At 42.2% G+C, this 18,618-nt stretch overlaps 1 protein-coding gene across 1 annotated transcript; it reads right to left on the bottom strand.

The window, feature by feature from the left end:
• Positions 1 to 4,592: 4,592 nt before the first annotated feature.
• On the bottom strand, positions 4,593 to 16,945 carry LOC118430211 (deleted in malignant brain tumors 1 protein-like). The gene is made up of 12 exons (XM_035840921.1): positions 16,865 to 16,945; positions 14,367 to 14,461; positions 13,761 to 13,937; positions 12,528 to 12,836; positions 9,708 to 10,025; positions 8,350 to 8,655; positions 7,527 to 7,670; positions 6,818 to 6,994; positions 6,056 to 6,246; positions 5,778 to 5,853; positions 5,210 to 5,412; positions 4,593 to 4,736 (listed from the first exon to the last, which is right to left on the bottom strand). The coding sequence occupies exons 1-12, from the start codon at positions 16,867 to 16,869 to the stop codon at positions 4,593 to 4,595; spliced, it is 2,145 nt and encodes a 714-aa protein (XP_035696814.1). The 5' UTR covers positions 16,870 to 16,945.
• Positions 16,946 to 18,618: the final 1,673 nt, after the last annotated feature.

Below are 18,618 nucleotides of genomic sequence, written 5' to 3'. Positions count from 1 at the left end.
GCAGGTCCTGGTGATACTGCCGGCGAATGGAGTGTACCCAGGCTGGCACCTGTAGGTACAAGGGTGACCGTGTATGTGGGGGTAGACACAGCTCTTGATGGTGTAGTCTGGTGATGGTGGCGTAGAGCATTCCTTTGGTGGTGGTGGTGGTACTAATGCATATAGAAGACAACATTTGAAATACATGTACTTGATTTGTAGTCACATAAAAGATCTTGATCATAAAATAATTTGATCATGGTTTACCTGCCTTCAACCGTGATGTTAGGCTAATGAGTACCATTTGGTTGAGGTAAATATCACCCCTAGTATTTTTTAAGTTATCAAGCGCTCGTGATCATTTTACCTGTCAAAAGCAATAAAAAAAATTTTCATACAATTTTTTTACACCAATCCAATGATTAGCATTGTCAAGTTGAAGCACAGTTACAGTTCACGCCCTTACCACTACGATGCTGCCGCCACCATGCTCCTGACTCCAGGACTAGTTCAGTCATCAAAAGGAGCACGAATACACGATGTACTGAACTGGAAAGAGAAACAGGTATCAACTGTATGGTTAGTCATATTCGTACTCCAGATAAGCACGATCAAAGCTGTAACCAGGCTTAAAATCTGCTTTTAAATTACACTCATAACATGAGGTCGGAGACCTCATACCTGCATGAAATATTCTGATTATGCAAATGACTTTCATATCTGCATTTGCATAATTTGCACTTTATTATGTACATCTCTGCCAAAGATACCTGCATGCTAAATGTAATGGAAACCCGTCATTCCCATGTTTCGTTATGCTCCTTGGAAAATTTTCACCAGAATGCCCCCGCAGTTCTAGAGCAAACAACCAGGGGGCCAAAACATACATCACTTCTTCCTTACAACACAAGCTATCTGCCACCAAAAAATTAAGACCATAGCATGTCCAGGTCAAAAGATACGAAAAATCAAAGTTCTGCTGCAGTATCAAGGTCGCAAATTCGACCTTAACCTTCGTCTTTCCAATCCCTACCGACATACAAAATATCATTTCAATCCATCCGGAGGTTCTAGAGCTATGGTGACCACAAATATCCGACACACAAAAAGACACAGAGACAAATAAACCAATAACTATACCTCCATTTTCACCTTCTATTTCATGGAGGTAATGACATGTGTGATCCTTATAAGCTTAGTCATAATTCTCCTTTATGCAGAGCGATGAAATATGTAGGGATATAACAGAAACAGATGAAGCCTACGTCACTTTTTCTAGCCAAGGCCCGGCCTGGCAGTTTGCGAAACGAAAAATTCAAGTTTATGCAAATAATTCTCCCCCCCCCCCCAAGATATGCTAGGAGACTTCATTATCTCGTTCTATGATTGTTTCCTTATGGCCACGAATTATACCATTTTCACCTGTGACAAGAGTGGTGGGGCCTAAAAAATGGCCCCAGGGCAGCAGACATGGCTCAGCATACAAAAGAGAAATTACGATGTACCTGAGTGACAAAATTGCTCAAGGAAACGTAGCCTCAATTGCAAACTTTGTGGGACGTTTACAAATGAAACGTTTTCACCGCTTATTTGCTGTTTTCCTCATAAAAGTGAGTCTCTCCTTTGATTTTTCGTCCGTCATTTGATCAAAAGAAATTGGCTTCAATCAGACAACAGAGCGCTACTAGGAAAAATGAGGATTCTAAAATGTCGAAGGGAGGCCTTTGTCAAGGCTTGAGGAAACGACTGTCAGCAAAAATCAGTTTGACGAGATTAAGAGTAGTTGGGATTGTCTTCTCGAATCAACGACAGCATCACTCTTAGCTTGCAATAAAAATTGCATGATCAAGCGCGAAGCAAGTAAAGGAAGAAAATGTGCTAGACGTATGCTCAGTCTGTGTTTAGCTTTTTCTGGTAGCTTGGTAATATGCTGTTTGGATTTTGTGGCTCTAAACCAAAACAGTGTCAGGGACCGTATTACTGTAAACTATAAGTAAAGCCTAAGGGTACAGAACATCATTAAGTTGATCATCACTTTGGGGTTTTCCTCGAAGAGGAAACTGCAATCAGAATGAACAGTACAATGAGGACTGTTCAACATTTCATTACTAGCCATGGTGGAGACATATTCAATTTCCGTCAACAGTTGTAGCATTAAAACAACGGGTATAGGGAAGGCGTGTACGGCCTGGGTTAAAAGGTTAGCAGGTGTTTTGTTAAGGTTGGAAAACGACTGCAGCTAACAGCATATCAATATAAGGAACAGAATTGCTAGTCATATGTTTAGCCAGTGTTAGGCTTTTACTTGTAGTAATGGCCGTAGCATGCCAAGATCACGAGATATCGGAAATTCTGTTGCAGTACAATAGAAGTCCACTAGGGTGCCCATTATCGTACATCATTTGATGATGTCCAGAAATAGTGGATAAAAGTGTGCACAATGATGGTTATTACATTCACGCGCGGACAATGAGATCTGCCAGGAGATTTCTTGTAGATCGTTTGCTTGTGCCAGACAAAGACGACAAAGTTGGCCATATTCACCCATGGCCAAAGTAGTGGACCATGAGAAATGGCCCCAGAGCAGCAGACATGGCTCAGCAGACAAAAGACAAATTACGACATACCTGGGTAAAGAACGTAGCCTCAATTGCAGACTTTGTGGGACGTTTGGAAATGAAACGTTTTCCCTGCTTACTTGCTGTTTTTCCTATAAAACTGTGCTTCCTCTTGCTTTCTGTCCGCCATTTAATGAGTGGAAATTGGCTTCAATAAGAAAACAGAGCGAACTAAGAAATATGAGAATTCTAAGATGCCGAAGGAAGGCCTTTGTCAAGGCTTGAGGAAACGACTAGCAACAAAAATCAGTTTGCCGTATTTGGGCAAGACTTAAAACTTCCAATCAAAATCTTCGTGAAGATATCTCCCTCTCTGTTAGTCAAGCTATAACCACTCAGTAAAGGAAGAAAACTCAATGCTAGTTATATGTTTAACCGGCGTTTGAATTTTTCTGGTAGCTTGGTAATAATGTTGTTGCAATACTCTCTGCCTCTAAGCCAGAAAAGTGTCATCGACCAAGTTACTGCGAAACATAAGCCCTAGGTTACAGATATCGTTGAGCATTACTTTGGCTTTTTCCTCGATAAGGACAATGCCTACAGAATAAGCAATACAATGAGCGAATAGTGTTCAACAGTTTATCACTAGCCATTTTGGAGATATTTTCCATTCCCATCAACAATTATAGAAAGAAAACAAAAGCTAAGTGATCGGGTAGAGGCTGGGGTGTACGTCCTGAGTAAAAATGTTAGCAGGTGTTTGAACGCTCATTTACGATCATATCGCCATAATTTCTCGCCAAAGTTCACTCCACGCTTTGCGAAGAGCAGATACAAGGGGAGGCATGAATATGATGATGCAAAAATTCAAATATTCCATACCCAATTCATATTCTAAAAAAGGTCAGCCATTTCTTTCCAGTAAGTAATATTCCATAGACATCTATGGTCACTGCAGAAGAAAAAGAGAAGTTTGGAGCATGTGCACTTGCTCTAACCCGGATGCATGGTAGTACACTTGTACAGCCCTGATATTTTTACAACTCATATAATGCAGTGTGAGACGAGATGGATGAATAAATGACTTTTATTATGCTTTCTTATACCTTACAATGCTTGACCTGTATGGGCCTATATGACACCAATGACGAAATATACACAATGTATGACATATAGAGATGTGAAGAATTAACACCAAAAAATCCATGTATATTTGAATTCAATACGCAAGGTAAGGATTGTGATGTAACAAAATCAAAATGTCAATTGCAACTACATACCTATGTAAAAGAAGAATCATGGCATAATTTAAGGTATTCAAACGCTACTAGTTATATCATGAATTTTATATCTAATTGAATGTATATAGCATCTCATGCGTAAACTGAGAGGACTTAAGATGATACTCCAATTGAAAAGTGCACACTATTAGGTACACAACGGTTAATAATATATTGAGATTACAATACAATTAAAAAATTTGCCCAATAGACGATCGACAGTTTCCTCTTGAGTATAGAATGTAATGGAGCAAACACCTTTATCTTATTAAATGCTTCTTCCTAGATAGCCTTGAATGAATGGGTGTTATGCACGTAGAAGATACATATCAAACAGAGCCACATAAAGAAAGGGTTAGATTTAGGGGTTAGGGGTTGGGGTTAGGGGTTGGGGTTAGGATTAGGGTTGGAGTTAGGGGTTAGGGTTGGGGTTGGGGTTGGGGTTAGGGTTAGGGTTAGGGGTTAGGGGTTGGGGTTAGGGTTAGGGTTAGGGTTTTAAAATGCTATTGACTTACTTACATATTAGCTTACGTATTTCGGTACCTTATACCATTTTACCTAACTTTACGTACTATGTAATGTGCATAAGTATAAACAATTGTCATTTACTATCACAATTACTCACAGCTCGTATGGTAGCAAAGTCAAACTCTTCTAATCTGCCAAACAAACGCAAAACAATGCAATGCCACATGCTATATCCAAATGAATTGCCCCTTTAAAAGGAGACATGATGATACATTTGTTGCTTATATGTGTGTAACAAATGAACGATTCATTTCCAATAGTAGCAGTAGTGAAGCCTGTGGTTACTGCCTCCGCCGTCGTCGTAAGGATGCGCCCCCTGGAGACGGTTAGCATTATCGTCATCCTCGTCGTCCCAGTAGAAGTACTCCTCCCGGACATGCATCCCTGTCACCTGCAAACAATACATGCCATTACTTCACCACTGCACGTTTCCCAATGCTTATACACACTGTGCAACAGTACAATGGCAAAGTGGAACGAAGTGTTCGCCTTGCGTTCGGTAGGTCGCCACTTCGATCCCCAATGGAGTCATACCAAAGACGGCACAGAACTGCATAAAACTCGACATTTGAGAAAGAGTAAGGTATTCGAATACACACAACCACCGATAGACTATCTATCCCCTACAGAGTTGTGTGGCTCAAGAGCTATTTAACCCAAGATGGGCGCTGTCCTATGCACCATCTGGCGACTTAGAACATGCACCATACATCCATAGACAACATAAGAACCTTTTCGAAAACAATAAAGTAGCGGAAATGCTATAAATGAAAGACGACAAAAATGGGAACAGAACAAATGGAAAGACACTTAACTGGACACCATACGGTGGTGGAATAAACAGTATACCGAAACAATCCTCACCTTCTGACATCCCTGTCTGTAGCGGAAGAGGTAGAAGGGGCTGCGGTTGGGAAGAGAGATGTAGGTGTTGGCGCTCCCGTCGTTACGGCAGCAATACCTGATTAAGGTATTATGATTGTAATGCCCATGGGGTAGTTGGCCACTCACACGGTTTCCATTGAAGCTGTCTTCATCGTCCCAGAACACCTCTCCATTCTGGAAACCTGGAAAAATGAAATATCGCAATACAATTAAAAAGAAGTCTTGAGCTCTCTCATTTTCCGGCGCAGCCTTGTGGAACTCGTTACCAAACTTCAGAGCAGTATTATCCATCTCCACTTTCAAAACCATCTACACAACAGAAAACCACATGGTCTGAAACGTAATCCTTTATGTCTTTTTCTGTTTACATATTGATATGCAAATTTCCATTTCTTATTTCATTTTAATTATGTTTTCGAGTTACATTAGGATTAAAGTTTAACAATTCATTTGTCTTATTTTGTCTTTGACATGAAGCATATGATGGCACGCTTCATCGGAGTTAATCGGAGATTTTGCTCACAAAACACACGATAAACGTACATACCACTCGGACAGCCATCCCTTTTGAAGATACAGTAGCTACCACTTGGCCAGTTCCCATATCCTTGAAACGAAGATGTCTGGATCGGGTAGAAGAAATGCTATTTTCTTGCACATATATAAGTGGAACTTTACAAGACATAAGATAAAGAAAGAAGAAAGCCAAATGTGTAATATCTTGCCAGTATACCCACGATCAACATTTAAAATCATGCTTTGTATTGTATTGTATTTACCTTTTTTTATAATCTTACAAGAGATAAAGATTTCATCTTCACATACCTTCATGCAAAATTTTTGGTACATGTTGTTTCGCCAGTAGCCGCCATCGAAATGCAGTCCTGGGGTCCAATGGTTGTTGGAGTTACGATCCTCAGTGTCGTGATAACGGTAACCATATCGCCAGGTCACGCCTGCGGCTTCAGGGCAGCCTGTGTTCGTTCTGGGTAAGCCATACGTGCCCCTTGGCCACCCTGTGTGGGGAAAAATACAGCAGTCGCATCTGGGAAGTTCTATTGATGAAGTGACCACACACACCACAATGACCATGTAAAGGAAATAACACTGTCTTTGAAGAGTTCCTAACATTCCATATAGATTTTCTTGTTAAAGCAATGAAAGCAATTTTATGCGTAAGGCGTTTCCGGCACTGTATCTCCCATACGAAATACGCAATTGCTATGATTTTTGGTGTTTACTTTACGATTATTATTTTCTTTACTATTCTAATTAGTACTTGTTTTTTGGCCTGCATAATCTATAGTACAAGTAGGGTTTGGTAAGTTGGGGAGTCTTTGTTCCTGTTTTAAATTCGGTATTGTCATAGCGTAGATTAGGGGAAAGCAGTAGTAGCAATGAGGCGGGAGGGAGACGTCTCTCCTGTCGTCCCCCACCCTGAGGGCGTACCATAGTCTAGGGACGAAACGTCCAATGTAGGGTGGTCTCTGGCTGAAGATCATGGCTACCCCAGTGCTGAAAAGCTCGTCAAGCGGCAAAGCCTCTTAGCAGGTGAGCTTAATATGTTTAAATGTGTGGGATACGTACTTCTCAAACAGACCAGGATGGTTCCAATCCAATGGCCATTAGAGCAGGTCCTGGTGGTACTACCGGAGACTTGAGTGTACCCAGTACTGCACCTGTAGGTACTACGCTCCCCGTGTGTGTAGGGGTAGCCACAGCCGCTCCTGATGGTGTGGGCCGGGGTTTGTGGTGTAGAGCAGCCTAAAATGACAGGTGTCAGATTCAGTTAAACTAGAGTTACTGATAGACCCTGGTCAAGGTGAAAAATATCCGTAACGTGTCACCACCATTCTCATTCAGGGCGCCCAGCATAATAGTAAAAATACTATATTGGTGTTTTAAAGATTTCTTTTGAAAATAATGTTCTGATTGTCTTGATTTGTTCGTTATGCAAATGATCACTGTCAAAATTACATGCGTCAAGACTGCTGGCTATGATCAGAATTTATTCAAAGCCCTCACATCAACTTCTGACTACAGCAATGTAAGTCAATGCTTCAAACACGGTGATGGAATACGCATTTATGAAGCCATAATCACCTCAACAAGCAAAACAATCACTCATATTTTCATATTTTAAAGCTCTCAACAAGGTCCTGGCTTTTGTCAACTCATCATGTCTTTTCGACGAAAGTGGGCATATTATTTGATAAGATTTACCCCTGCGCCAACCCAGAGATTTCTTCATATACTTCACTTCTAAATAAATGTGTGTTATACATGCCTCTCCTACAGACCAGGTTGGTTCCATCCCAGTGGCCATTAGAACAGGTCTTGGTAGTACTGCCGTAGACGTGAGTGTACCCAGGACGGCACCTGTATGTACAACACTCCCCGTGTGTGTAGGGGGAGGAACAGCCGGTCCTGGTGGTGTAGGCTGGGGTTCGTGGTGGTGTTAGGCAGTCAACTGAACAAACACATCGATTCCGGACGACGGCATTGTGAGGCAATGTTAGCACACAGTGATGCGAAACGTATTGATAATACCAAAATCAATTCCTCTCGACAAGCAAAACAATGATTAGTCTTCACATATTGCAAGACTCAAAAGTCATTCTGGTTTACGATATACATATCTGACGTATACTGCACCTATAATGTATAGGATACATACATGTACCTTTCCTACAAACAATATGAGCTTGAAAGGGTCATACAATGTACTTTGGTGACATGTATTTAGAGGTTCTCTAAGCTTAACCCAGTACATGTATCTTGATAGTTTATATCATAACATGTATTTTGTGTTCATATTTAGGGTTCATATTTGGCATTCATTTTTACATGAAATGCTGCTATGATACACAAAACTGCAGAACGTTCGAACATTATGCAACCCCCTTACCACAACGAGTACATGTACATATTTACGTTTGTTCGATGGACACTTTCTAAAACGATATTTCGACATGGAAAATATGATATAGTAAAATGGGACGTATGGTCAGCATACAAAAGGACCCTGCTAGCGCTATATTTGCAGAAAAGTATTGTAACATATTTAGTATGTTTATTCTTTGTACATTGCTACGGAGTAATTTTGGCATTCTACTTACTCGTACAAACAACCCCGGCATCCTCGTGGTGCCGGCAGTTATGGCTGCCCCATCCTCTGTGGCTACATTGGGAAAGGCTCGTCTCACTGCCGGTACAGCCAACATCATCCAGCCAGATCTGCCCCGTGCCGCGGCCGAAGAAGGCCCTGACGTTTGCCTCATCTGCACCCGGATAGCCCAGCCGACGACAAACCACGCGTGCATCATTAATGTCCCAGAAGTCGTCACAGATCGTCCCCCATTGGCCGTTCTGGAACACCTCAACCCTCCCCTCATGAGAGCCGCTTCCGCCTACGAGACGGACGTCTGAAAAAAGACCAAATTCAATGAATGTAATTTTCCTGTGTGGGGTTGACCTGGTACAAAATAGGTAATTGATATGGATAGTAAGAACCAATGCTCAGATCAGCTAGAGACGTCAAATTAACTGGCCTATTGCCAAACTTGCCATATTTGTAGTATCTGGCCTAGAAAGTTGCATTTTGAGAAAATTAGTTCATGTTTCTGGCAGCTGCCGAGTTTTGACAAATGAAACGTACAAAAGTTTTTCTATGGAAATGAAGAGAATTTGTGTTGCCTACTACTGTTTTATCTATTATACTACCATATGCCTATCTTGATGGTTCATAAGAGAAACGGGCAATGTTTTTTGACGCTTTCAAATTGTCAATTCTGGATCCACGTTCTGGAGTTTGGACAGGGAAGCGTAACTATTGACGCCTCGCTGTACCAAGAGAGGTAACGTTGTCTTGACTTTCAAGTGGGACATGTCCATGATGAGGATCAGAGAACGGTTAAAAATGCGCATAGTAGGTTGCTTTCAACTTTAAGAGGGTTAAAACCACAAAGACATGGGGGGGAAGGATTATAAAAGTGCAAAGAAAGGTAAAACGAGATATTACCATGTTGGGATAGGAAGAGTTACGAAGATACAGCGAAGTACAACAAAGCTAAGTTTCCCCATTGAGGCACGAAAGCTGAATGACACAAGTATACAGGTCTGTTATAACTCAAGCACTACCGTTTTTCATGTTTACTATGGTCAATATTGTCCGAAGGAGGCCATATAGTACTACCTTTTTTCATGCTAGCACTATCAATGCAACATATTTCTGTTTATTACCTCCATGAAATGTCATGGAGGTTATATTTTACCCTTTACCCTGCGTTTGTCCGTCTGTTTGTGTGTGTAAACAAGATAAGAACGGCTGGATGGATTGGTTTCATACTTTGTGTGTTGGTAGAGTGTGACGAAAGCTGGAAATGATTAGATTTTGGGCTCCCTAGCGGCTTCCCTTGGTACTGCTGTGCAACTTCCGGTTTTGCTACGGAAACCACTTCAAAGGCATTCTACTTACTCGTACAAAAAACTCCGGCATCCTCGTGGTGCCCGCAGTTATGACTGCCCCATCCTCTGTGGCTACATTGGGAAAGGCTCGTCTCACTGCCGGTACAGCCAACATCGTCCAGCCAGATCTGCCCCGTGCCGCGGCCGAAGAAGGCGCTGCTTTTTGCTTCATCTGCTCCCGGATAGCCCAGCCGACGACAAACCACGCGTGCGTCATTAATTTCCCAGAGGTCGTCACAGATCGTCCCCCATTGGCCGTTATGGAACACCTCAACCCTCCCCTCATGAGAGCCGCCTCCTCCTACGAGACGGACGTCTGAAGAAAGACAAAATTCATTGATCTTAATTTTCTGGTGTGGGATTGACCTGGTACAGAATAGGTGATGACAGGGATAGTAAGGACCAATGCTCACATCAGCCAGAGACGTCAAATTTTCTGGTTGTTGCTAAACTTTCCCTACTTGTAGTGTCTGGCCTAGAAAGTTGTAAGTGTCCATGTTTCTGGCAGCTGCCGAGTCCTAACAAATGAAACTTTTAACGTTGTCCTATGGAAATGAAGAGAAGCTCTATAACCAACTACGAGGGGCATTCAATAAGTAATGCCCCTGACCCATTTCCCATAGCAGGATATTAATGAAACTTGGCACAGTTATTAGTCTTTCTCTTCATAGGAAACACCCAGAGTTTTGCATTTCTCCCATCATTTGATGTAGCTCTGGACACCGTTCTTGTAGGACATCCCAGGTTGGTCCTCCGACAGATGCCTCATCAATGGCAGAAGAGGGACGACCAGGTCTGGGAGCTGTTTCCACAGACTTCCGACCTTGTTTGAATTCAGGATGCCAGCGTTTTACAAGGTCATATGATGGGGCATCATCACCATAAGTTTTTTTCATTTCATCAAAAGTCCCCTTTGGTGTGCGTCCTTTCAAATACAAAAACCGGATCACTGCGCGACACTCAACATGCTCCATTTCACACCTGGTCCATTTCACACCTGACTCAGTTCAAACACCAGTAAATCAGTAACCACAGTTAGTTCAGAGCTGTTTTTTGCAACATAACCCATAGACATATGACTCATTACACATGCAAAATTTCATTTAGATCAGACAACTGGAAGTGGGTCAGGGGCATTACTTATTGAATGCCCCTCGTACTGTTTTAAAAATCATCTCGGAGGAAAACGCAATAAGGGTTTGAAGAATTCATACATCGGTGACATATTTGGAGTTTCTCTACAATACTGCATGCCTATCTTGATGGTTTATGGTAGAAATGTGCAATGTTATTTGGCACTTTCAAAATGTGTCATTTATGGATCCACGTTCTGGAGTTTGGACAGGGAAGGGTGACTATCGACGTCTTGCTGTGCGAAGATAGGAAACGCTGGCTTGACTTTTAAGTGGGACATATTCATGATGAGGATCGGAGCACGGTTACAAATGCGCATAGCAGGTTGCTTTGAACTTAAAGAGGGTTAAAATCGCATAAAGATGGGGAGGAAGGATAATAAAAGTACAAAGAAAGGTAAAAACGACATATTGCCATAATGAGATAAGCAGAGTTACGAAGATACAGCGAAGTGTAACAAAGCTTAGAGCTTGCTAATTGAGGCACGAAAGCTGAATGTCCCATACAGGGCTGTTGCAACTCACGCACTACCTTTTTCCATGCTAGCACTATAATTGCAACATATTTCTGTTCATTACCTCCAGGACATGTCATGGAGGTTATGTTTTACCCTGCGTTTGGCTGTGTGTCTGTGTGTAAACAAGATAACTCAAGGATGGCTAAGTGGATTGCTTTCATACTTCGTGTGCTGATAGTGTGTGATAAAAGCTGAAAATAGTTAGATTTTGGGCCCCCTAGCGGCTTCCCTCGGTACTGCAGCGCAACTTCCGGGTTCGCTATCTCTTGTTCTGAACAAGCTATGGTCACGACACGAGTTTAAGGCATTAGATAGCTCTTGTGCTGTGCAATAAGCGACATAAGTGTGGCCCCCCTAGCGGCTAGTTTGTGGATAGCAGGGTCATTTTTGTCAAAAACTTCTCAAGACCATAACTTAAGAAGGGAACAACGGATATTCATGATTTTTGGTATGCAGATACGTTACACAATGTTGAACAAAAATAAATACTAATTATGCAAAGTAGAAGTACATTTGCATAATAAATGAGAATATTCTATCATAGCAGTTTTTTCTGTGTATGTCTTGTCCCGGACGAGATATGGTCTTGACATTTCGTTGGTAGATAGCTTGCAATGTCATGACAAAGTTGGACAGGTTGCAGCCACCTGACATTTCATTTCGGAACTGCAGGGGCGTTTTTGTCAAGACATTCCAAAGAGGATAACTGCAGAAAGGATTGACGGATTGGCATCATTTTAGGCATGCAGGTAGCTTGGGCAAAGATGTTCATAATGATATGCATGTTATGGAAATGAGGACTTAATTTGCATAATTGATGAGGATATTGTATAATTCCATTGTATACAATAACTGGACTTCAATAAATGTAGCACTTGTTAATTGTGAGTGGAACATAAGCAGATACCAAATATGGTAATGAGTAACTTATTTGCATAATTCATGTAAAATTGCAAAACCACTAAATGATTAATGATGGGAATTTTATAATTGTGACAGGTGTACACTAGTCAACGATGAACAACACCATGTATAAATTATGTTAATGTGTTAGTCAATTGCTTGAAATTCACAACAGCTCTGAATATTTCATGGAGGTATTTGGTCACCGAACTCTAGTTCAATGTATAGTTCTATAACGTAATTTTGACACGGAAACCAATCCAAATGCGTTCTACTTACTCGTACAAACAACCCCGGCATCCTCCGAGTGCACGCAGTTATGACTGCCCCATCCTCTGTGGCTACATTGGGAAAGGCTCGTCTCACTACCGGTACAGCGTACATCATCCAGCCAGATCTGCCCGGTACCTTGGCCGAAGAAGGCTCTGGACTTTGCCTCATCTGCTCCCGGATAGCCCAGCTGACGGCAAACCACGCGTGCGTCATCAATGGCCCAGGAGTCGTCACAGACCGTCCCCCATCGACCGTTATGGAGCACCTCAACTCTCCCCTCATGAGAGCCGCTTCCGCCTACGAGACGGACGTCTGAAGAATGAAGACAAAATTTATCGTTGTGATTTTTTTTACCCTAAGAGCTCGAGGTTTGGGCTTGGACAAATTGACGGGGAAGTAAGCATCAGCCCTTATCTGAGATAGAGACGTCTGAGAGACTGGACCAGTGAGGAAATGATCCTTCTGGCCGGCTGACTCCCCTAGGGTACGATTGACTCTATTTGTCGAATTTCTACAATACGAGGCTTATTTGTTGAAGGTGACGTGAAGCAAATGTTTACATTCATACTACGTAGAGGTGCTTGCTCAGTTCTCCGCTATTTGTATGTTTGTCATTTACGATATCTCCGTAGAGCGCTACCACCAATGTGTTGAAGGTGACGTGAACCAAATGTCTGCATTGATAGTGCACAGAGTCACTTGCTCAGGTCCCCACGCGGTATACTAGTATCTTTGTCCTTTACGAGAACCATGTTTTGTACTAATAGTGCTATTTCAGCCAGTATGTTTGCCCTCTCGAGAAAAGCTCTTCCACACAATTTCTTCAAGTGACGAGAACCAAGTGTCTGGAATCATAGAGCGTAGAGCTGCTTGTTCAACCCTTCCCGCGCGGTATGTTTGTCCCCTACGAGAAATCCTCCATGGGGTTCTAATGATTCCATGAAGGTGACGACAACCAAGTGTTTGTGTTTATAGTGTGTAGAACTGCTAGTTCAGCCCTTCCCGCGCGGTATGTTTGTCCTAGAGCTTCGATAGAAGCTCCTCCATGGAGTGCTAACTATTTTTTTAACATGACGAGAACCGAGTCTGTATTCATAGTGAGTAAAACTTCGGTCAGTGAAGCTGGAGGGCTGCACGAGCAACCTCCATGGAAGAGCTCTTCCACAGAGGTCTTTCATGGAGGTTGTTCGTTCAGCCCCTTCTCAGGTGATCTTAATAAATGTGTGGGATACACACCTCTCACACAGACCAAGTTGCTTCCAGTCCAGCGCCCACTAGAGCAGGTCTTGGTGGTACTACCGGAGGCTTGAGCGTACCCAGAACGGCACCGGTAGTAGCAACACTCCCCGTGTGTGTAGGGGGAGGCACAGCCGCTCCTGGTTGTGTGGGCTGGGGTTTGAGGTGTAGAGCAGCCTAAAATGAGAGGTGCAAAATGCAGTTAAACTAGAGTTACTGATAGACCCTGATCCAGGTGAAAATATCCGCAACATTCACCACCATTCTTACTAGGGGCGTAAAGCATTATTATTACGGAATACTATTAAGGAATAATAGTATTCCCTAATTTTTGTTAAGATTTCTTTTGGAAATGATGTTCTGATTGTCTGGATTTGTTCGTTATGCAAATGGTCTCTGCCAAAATCGCATGCGTCAAGACTTTGGGCTATGGTTAAAAAATTTTTAAAGCCCTCACAGCAGTACTTCTGACTACACATCAACTTCCCCGTGCATGTAAAGGGGGTAACAGGTTATGATTATGGTTTACCTGCCATCAACCGTAAGTTAATATCTATCAGTCAAAAGGTTAGCGTTGTCAAGTTATAGCCCAGTCCATGCCTTTACCTGGGTTACGTCGTCGTCTCGGCCATAAAAATGCATCTGACTCCAGGAGTAGTGTAGTCATCATCAAAAGGGACACAAAAACACGGTGTAGGAACCTGAAAATAAAATCATCAAGACAGGTATCAACTACTAGTATATGGTTAGTCATATTCCCAGTCCAGGTTAGAAAGATCGAAGCTGTCGATCACCCTGGCTTTGAATCTGCTTTACAGTCCTAATTTAAAGGAGTACCAACAGAACACGCAGCGGTACCTATTCTCGTGCGATACCAATTATTGTCCACTTTGGATCTTGTCCACATTTCGAGGTGTATTAGGCAAAAGTCAAATCTAGTGAGACGTAAAGAATGACATGTGCGATCCTTATAATGATTCTCCTTTATGCAGAGCGATAAGTATGATAGGTATGTGCCGATACAAAAGAATCTCACCCGAAGCCGTTAATACCCCCCTCACATTATATACGAGCTTCGCACGTACTTCGCGATCGCAGGAAGGTCGGCTGATTTTAAGATCTTAAGATGGTCTTGCGTATTTTTCCCAAAAAAACTGCCCCCCTCACATATAAGCGAGGCTCGTGCAATCGACGGTTAATTAATATATCTATGATAATAAACTTCCCATGACCTCTTTCACGCCGACAAGGCAACACAAAACGTTTCTCAAAAAGGCAAGAGATCAATAAATGTTGCTTATTTTGTTGTTGGAATCTTTTTAACCAATGAATGGAATGCGCTGGCATAATAGAAATGACACAAGAAAGGAAAGTGTGTCACAAAGCCAGCCTACATACTGCCACAGGGGCCACAATGTTAGAATAACCCTCACATTCCCAGAGATTCAATATTTGTAAACAAACGGAAGTCGGGTGAACGTCGCCCGAATGTCTCCCGACTGACGGGCGCTCGTCATCCGATTTGCGCTCGATGTTTGCTAACTATGTCTGTGCTCGCCTATCGGTCTTCAATCGTTGGATTGACGCAAGACTATTGACCGATACCCTTGCGAGGTAAGAACGATTCGCACGCACGATTTGCGACTCGGTAACGAGCTCTGCGATCTCAGAGATCTCGTGCGACTTGTCGCTTATGTTAAGAACATGTTTCGCTGCACCGCGACCATCGTACGACCCCTGAAAACCGCCGGCGATCCCTAAAAAACGCAAGATGATCGTGAGAACACCGGACGTCTTACTCAAGAAAATGTCATTTAGAGCTCGTATACTAGTCTTCCGATCGACTTTCGCTTAATGTGAGGGGGGTATAACAACAAGCTTACGTTAGGCCTACGTCAAATTTCCTAATACCCCTGTCACATTATCCCGATCTTTTGGCGTATCGATAGAAGATCGGCCATATTTAAGATCGACAGAGGGTTGTGCGTATTTTTCACCTGAAAACCGTCCCAGTTGCATTATAAGCTATACTTTGTACCTTGTACAATTGCTGTGCATAAAGTTATTATCATAAACGAGACCCGGGCGATGGCCGCAGAATCGTCGTCCGATCGATTTTTTCCAAATGTGACAAGGGTATAACCGGGGCGCGACCTGGCTGTTTGCAGAAACGAAAGATTAAAGTTCATGCAAATAATTTTCCAGCCAGAGATCTACTAAGAGATTTCGTTATCTTGTTAATCGTTTCCTTATAGCAGACAAAGACGAAGATTTCGCCCATCTTCACCTGTGACCTGAGTAGTAGAGTTTAAAATTAAAATGGCTCCAGGGCAGCAGTCAAGGCTCAGTAGACAAAAGACAAATCATTGTGTACGTGAATGAAGAATTACTAGTCAGCGGAACATAGCCTCAATTGCAGACTTTGTGGGACGTTCGAAATGTAATCACCCTAAAGTTACTTGCTATTTTTCTATAAAACTGCGTCTCCAGGACCTGTTTGTTTTCTGTCCGTCATTTGTTGATCACTACAAATTGGCTTTGGTCAGAAAACAGAGAGGATCTAGGAAAAATGAAGATTCTGATATGTCGAAGGGAGGCCTTTGTCAAGGCTAGAGGAAACGACTGTCAGAAAAAATAAGTTTGCCGTATATGAGGATGTATTCTCTAATCAACGAAATCATTACTCTTTTAACGTTCAATCAAAATCTCCACGATGCTATAAGCACATTGAAGGAAGAAAACTCGCTAGTCATATATTTGGCCTGCGTTTGAGTTTTTCTGATGACAGCGTACGCTCGGAGTGAAGTGAGCTGGGTATAGGGTAGACGTGTGCGCCCTGGGTAAAAGGGTTTCAGGTGTTTTAAACACTCATCCACGACGATATCGCCGAAATTTCTTTGCACACAGAAAGCTACACGTACAGTTCCCTCTACGCCTACTGTAGATACAAGGAGAAGCATACGTCTGCGTCACCATGACGAGAGAGAACAGTAGAATTTTTTTACATTTTGAATGATTACAATTAGAAAACTAGATAAATTCAGGTTATATACATGTACAGATGGAAAGTTTCAATCAGGACTCGTGGATTAAGTAAGACTTACTTCATGCTGAAGTTGTCTCGCGCTGGAGGTACTGCTGTCAGGGCACGCGCCCGATCGTATTGCCGGACTGGTACCGACACTGTCTCAGCCTGCGAACTCAAGTGCGCCGCTGTCCAGAGTGAGAGCTCGCGCGACGGGCTACTATCTTATCTCTTGGATAGTTGAACACTTTTCAAAAGGGGCGTGTTTTCTGAGAAAAAACACTGTGTTCGCCATATAGAGAGATATGTTAGCCTATCGGAAATCAGGTAGATACGGTAATTGTGAATATTAAAACATAGGCCGTGCTTGTGTCTTTGTCCTCTGTGAAGACAGACAGATGACGTCGAATCGTTTCATTGTGTATCACCTATGCAAATGAGTTGGGGGAAGTCCCGTAAATTTTCAGCTCATATGAATGATGTAAGTAATACATTCTACCTGACACCGACCAAGAGATGATGGATGACTGCATTAAACCTTGCTTTTAAGTCACTTGATATCTAAGACAAAAGCTGTACATCTTAAACATGACATGACATGCAAGATTCATTTTGTGGATTATGAATTTAGTATAATCTCGATAACGATCTTTAATCTCTAAGCAGATGTTAAGATGCTCGTCTTAAATTCACTAGCTTCTCCAGCTGAGTAACTATTAGAATGATAAAAGAATAAAGTGAGAACGACGTTCAAACACGATTTTTTTTACCCCGACATCTGCTTGGAAATTTAATTTGTAGATCTTCGCAGGCGTAGGCAAATCATTCGCCCATCGTCAACCATAACACGAGTAGTTGAGCCTGAAAATGGCTTCAGGGCAGCAGAAATGGCTCAAACAAAAGACCGAGGTCCATGTGAATGACCCCTTGCCTGACAAGGGAACGTAGCCTCAACAATAGACTCTGTGGAACATTTAAAAGTTCACCATTTTCACTACTTACTTGACGTTTTCTTATCATACCACGTGTCTCTTGCTTGTTTTTTTGTCACTAGAAATTGGATTCGATCTGAAAACAGAGCGTAACTACCAAATTGTTTGGATTCTAAAATGTTAACCCGAGGCCTTTGTTTAGGCTGGAGGAAAGGACTGACAGCAAAAATAAGTTTGCGGAGATTTACACGTGGAGTAGTATAGTACTGTCTTCTTGAAAGACAACAAAATCATCACGCCTAAATATAAATGAAATCCGTATGTTATCATTTTGTAGTACAGGAACGAAACTTCCGACTTATATGTTTAACGTGTGTTAAGCTTTTTTTCTGGTAGCTTGGTGTTGTTGGAAGATTTTGTGGCTCTCAGCTAGAACAGTGTCAGTGACTAAATCACTGTGAACCATCAGCCTCGGGTTATACAGACAAGTTATCATTATTCTGATCATCACTTAAGCTTTTTCCTCGAAAAGGAAACGACCTTCAGAATAAGCTCGTAGAGAGTAAACAGTACAATGAGCTACTATTCAGCATGTCTTATTTCATGATGGGGTTGTGTCCAATTTCCATAAACAGACACTGTATTAGAACATGGGCAAAAAGTCAGGACCTTAGGCTATGCCATAGCATGCCCAGATCACGAGATACATAAGATCGCTGCAGTAAAATAGAAAGCCACTAAGATACTGTAAAATGCAGAAACGTTCCTGGTGCTTTTATTTCGCGGTGGAATTCGGAAAAACGCGCTGGCCACTCAAAACTACTCTCCAAGCAGAGGTTTAGGCTCCGGCTGTTTTTTAAGCGTTTTTTTAGTCGTTTTTATCGGGCTTTCTATTTTGTCA

This window comes from Branchiostoma floridae, chromosome 14 (assembly GCF_000003815.2).
Source record: "Branchiostoma floridae strain S238N-H82 chromosome 14, Bfl_VNyyK, whole genome shotgun sequence".
NCBI classification, from domain to species: Eukaryota; Metazoa; Chordata; class Leptocardii; order Amphioxiformes; family Branchiostomatidae; genus Branchiostoma; species Branchiostoma floridae.
Note: the sequence above shows the minus strand (reverse complement) of the source record. Positions and strands in the feature narration are given on the sequence as shown.

Bases quoted from the DNA above. Each gene is read 5' to 3' on its own strand.
- LOC118430211 (XM_035840921.1), bottom strand. The intron at 5,854-6,055 runs GTATGTGAAGAT...TACCCGATCCAG, and splicing joins ACCAAAAATTTTGCATGAAG to ACATCTTCGTTTCAAGGATA. The intron at 4,737-5,209 runs GTGAGGATTGTT...TATTGTTTGCAG, and splicing joins ACAGACAGGGATGTCAGAAG to GTGACAGGGATGCATGTCCG.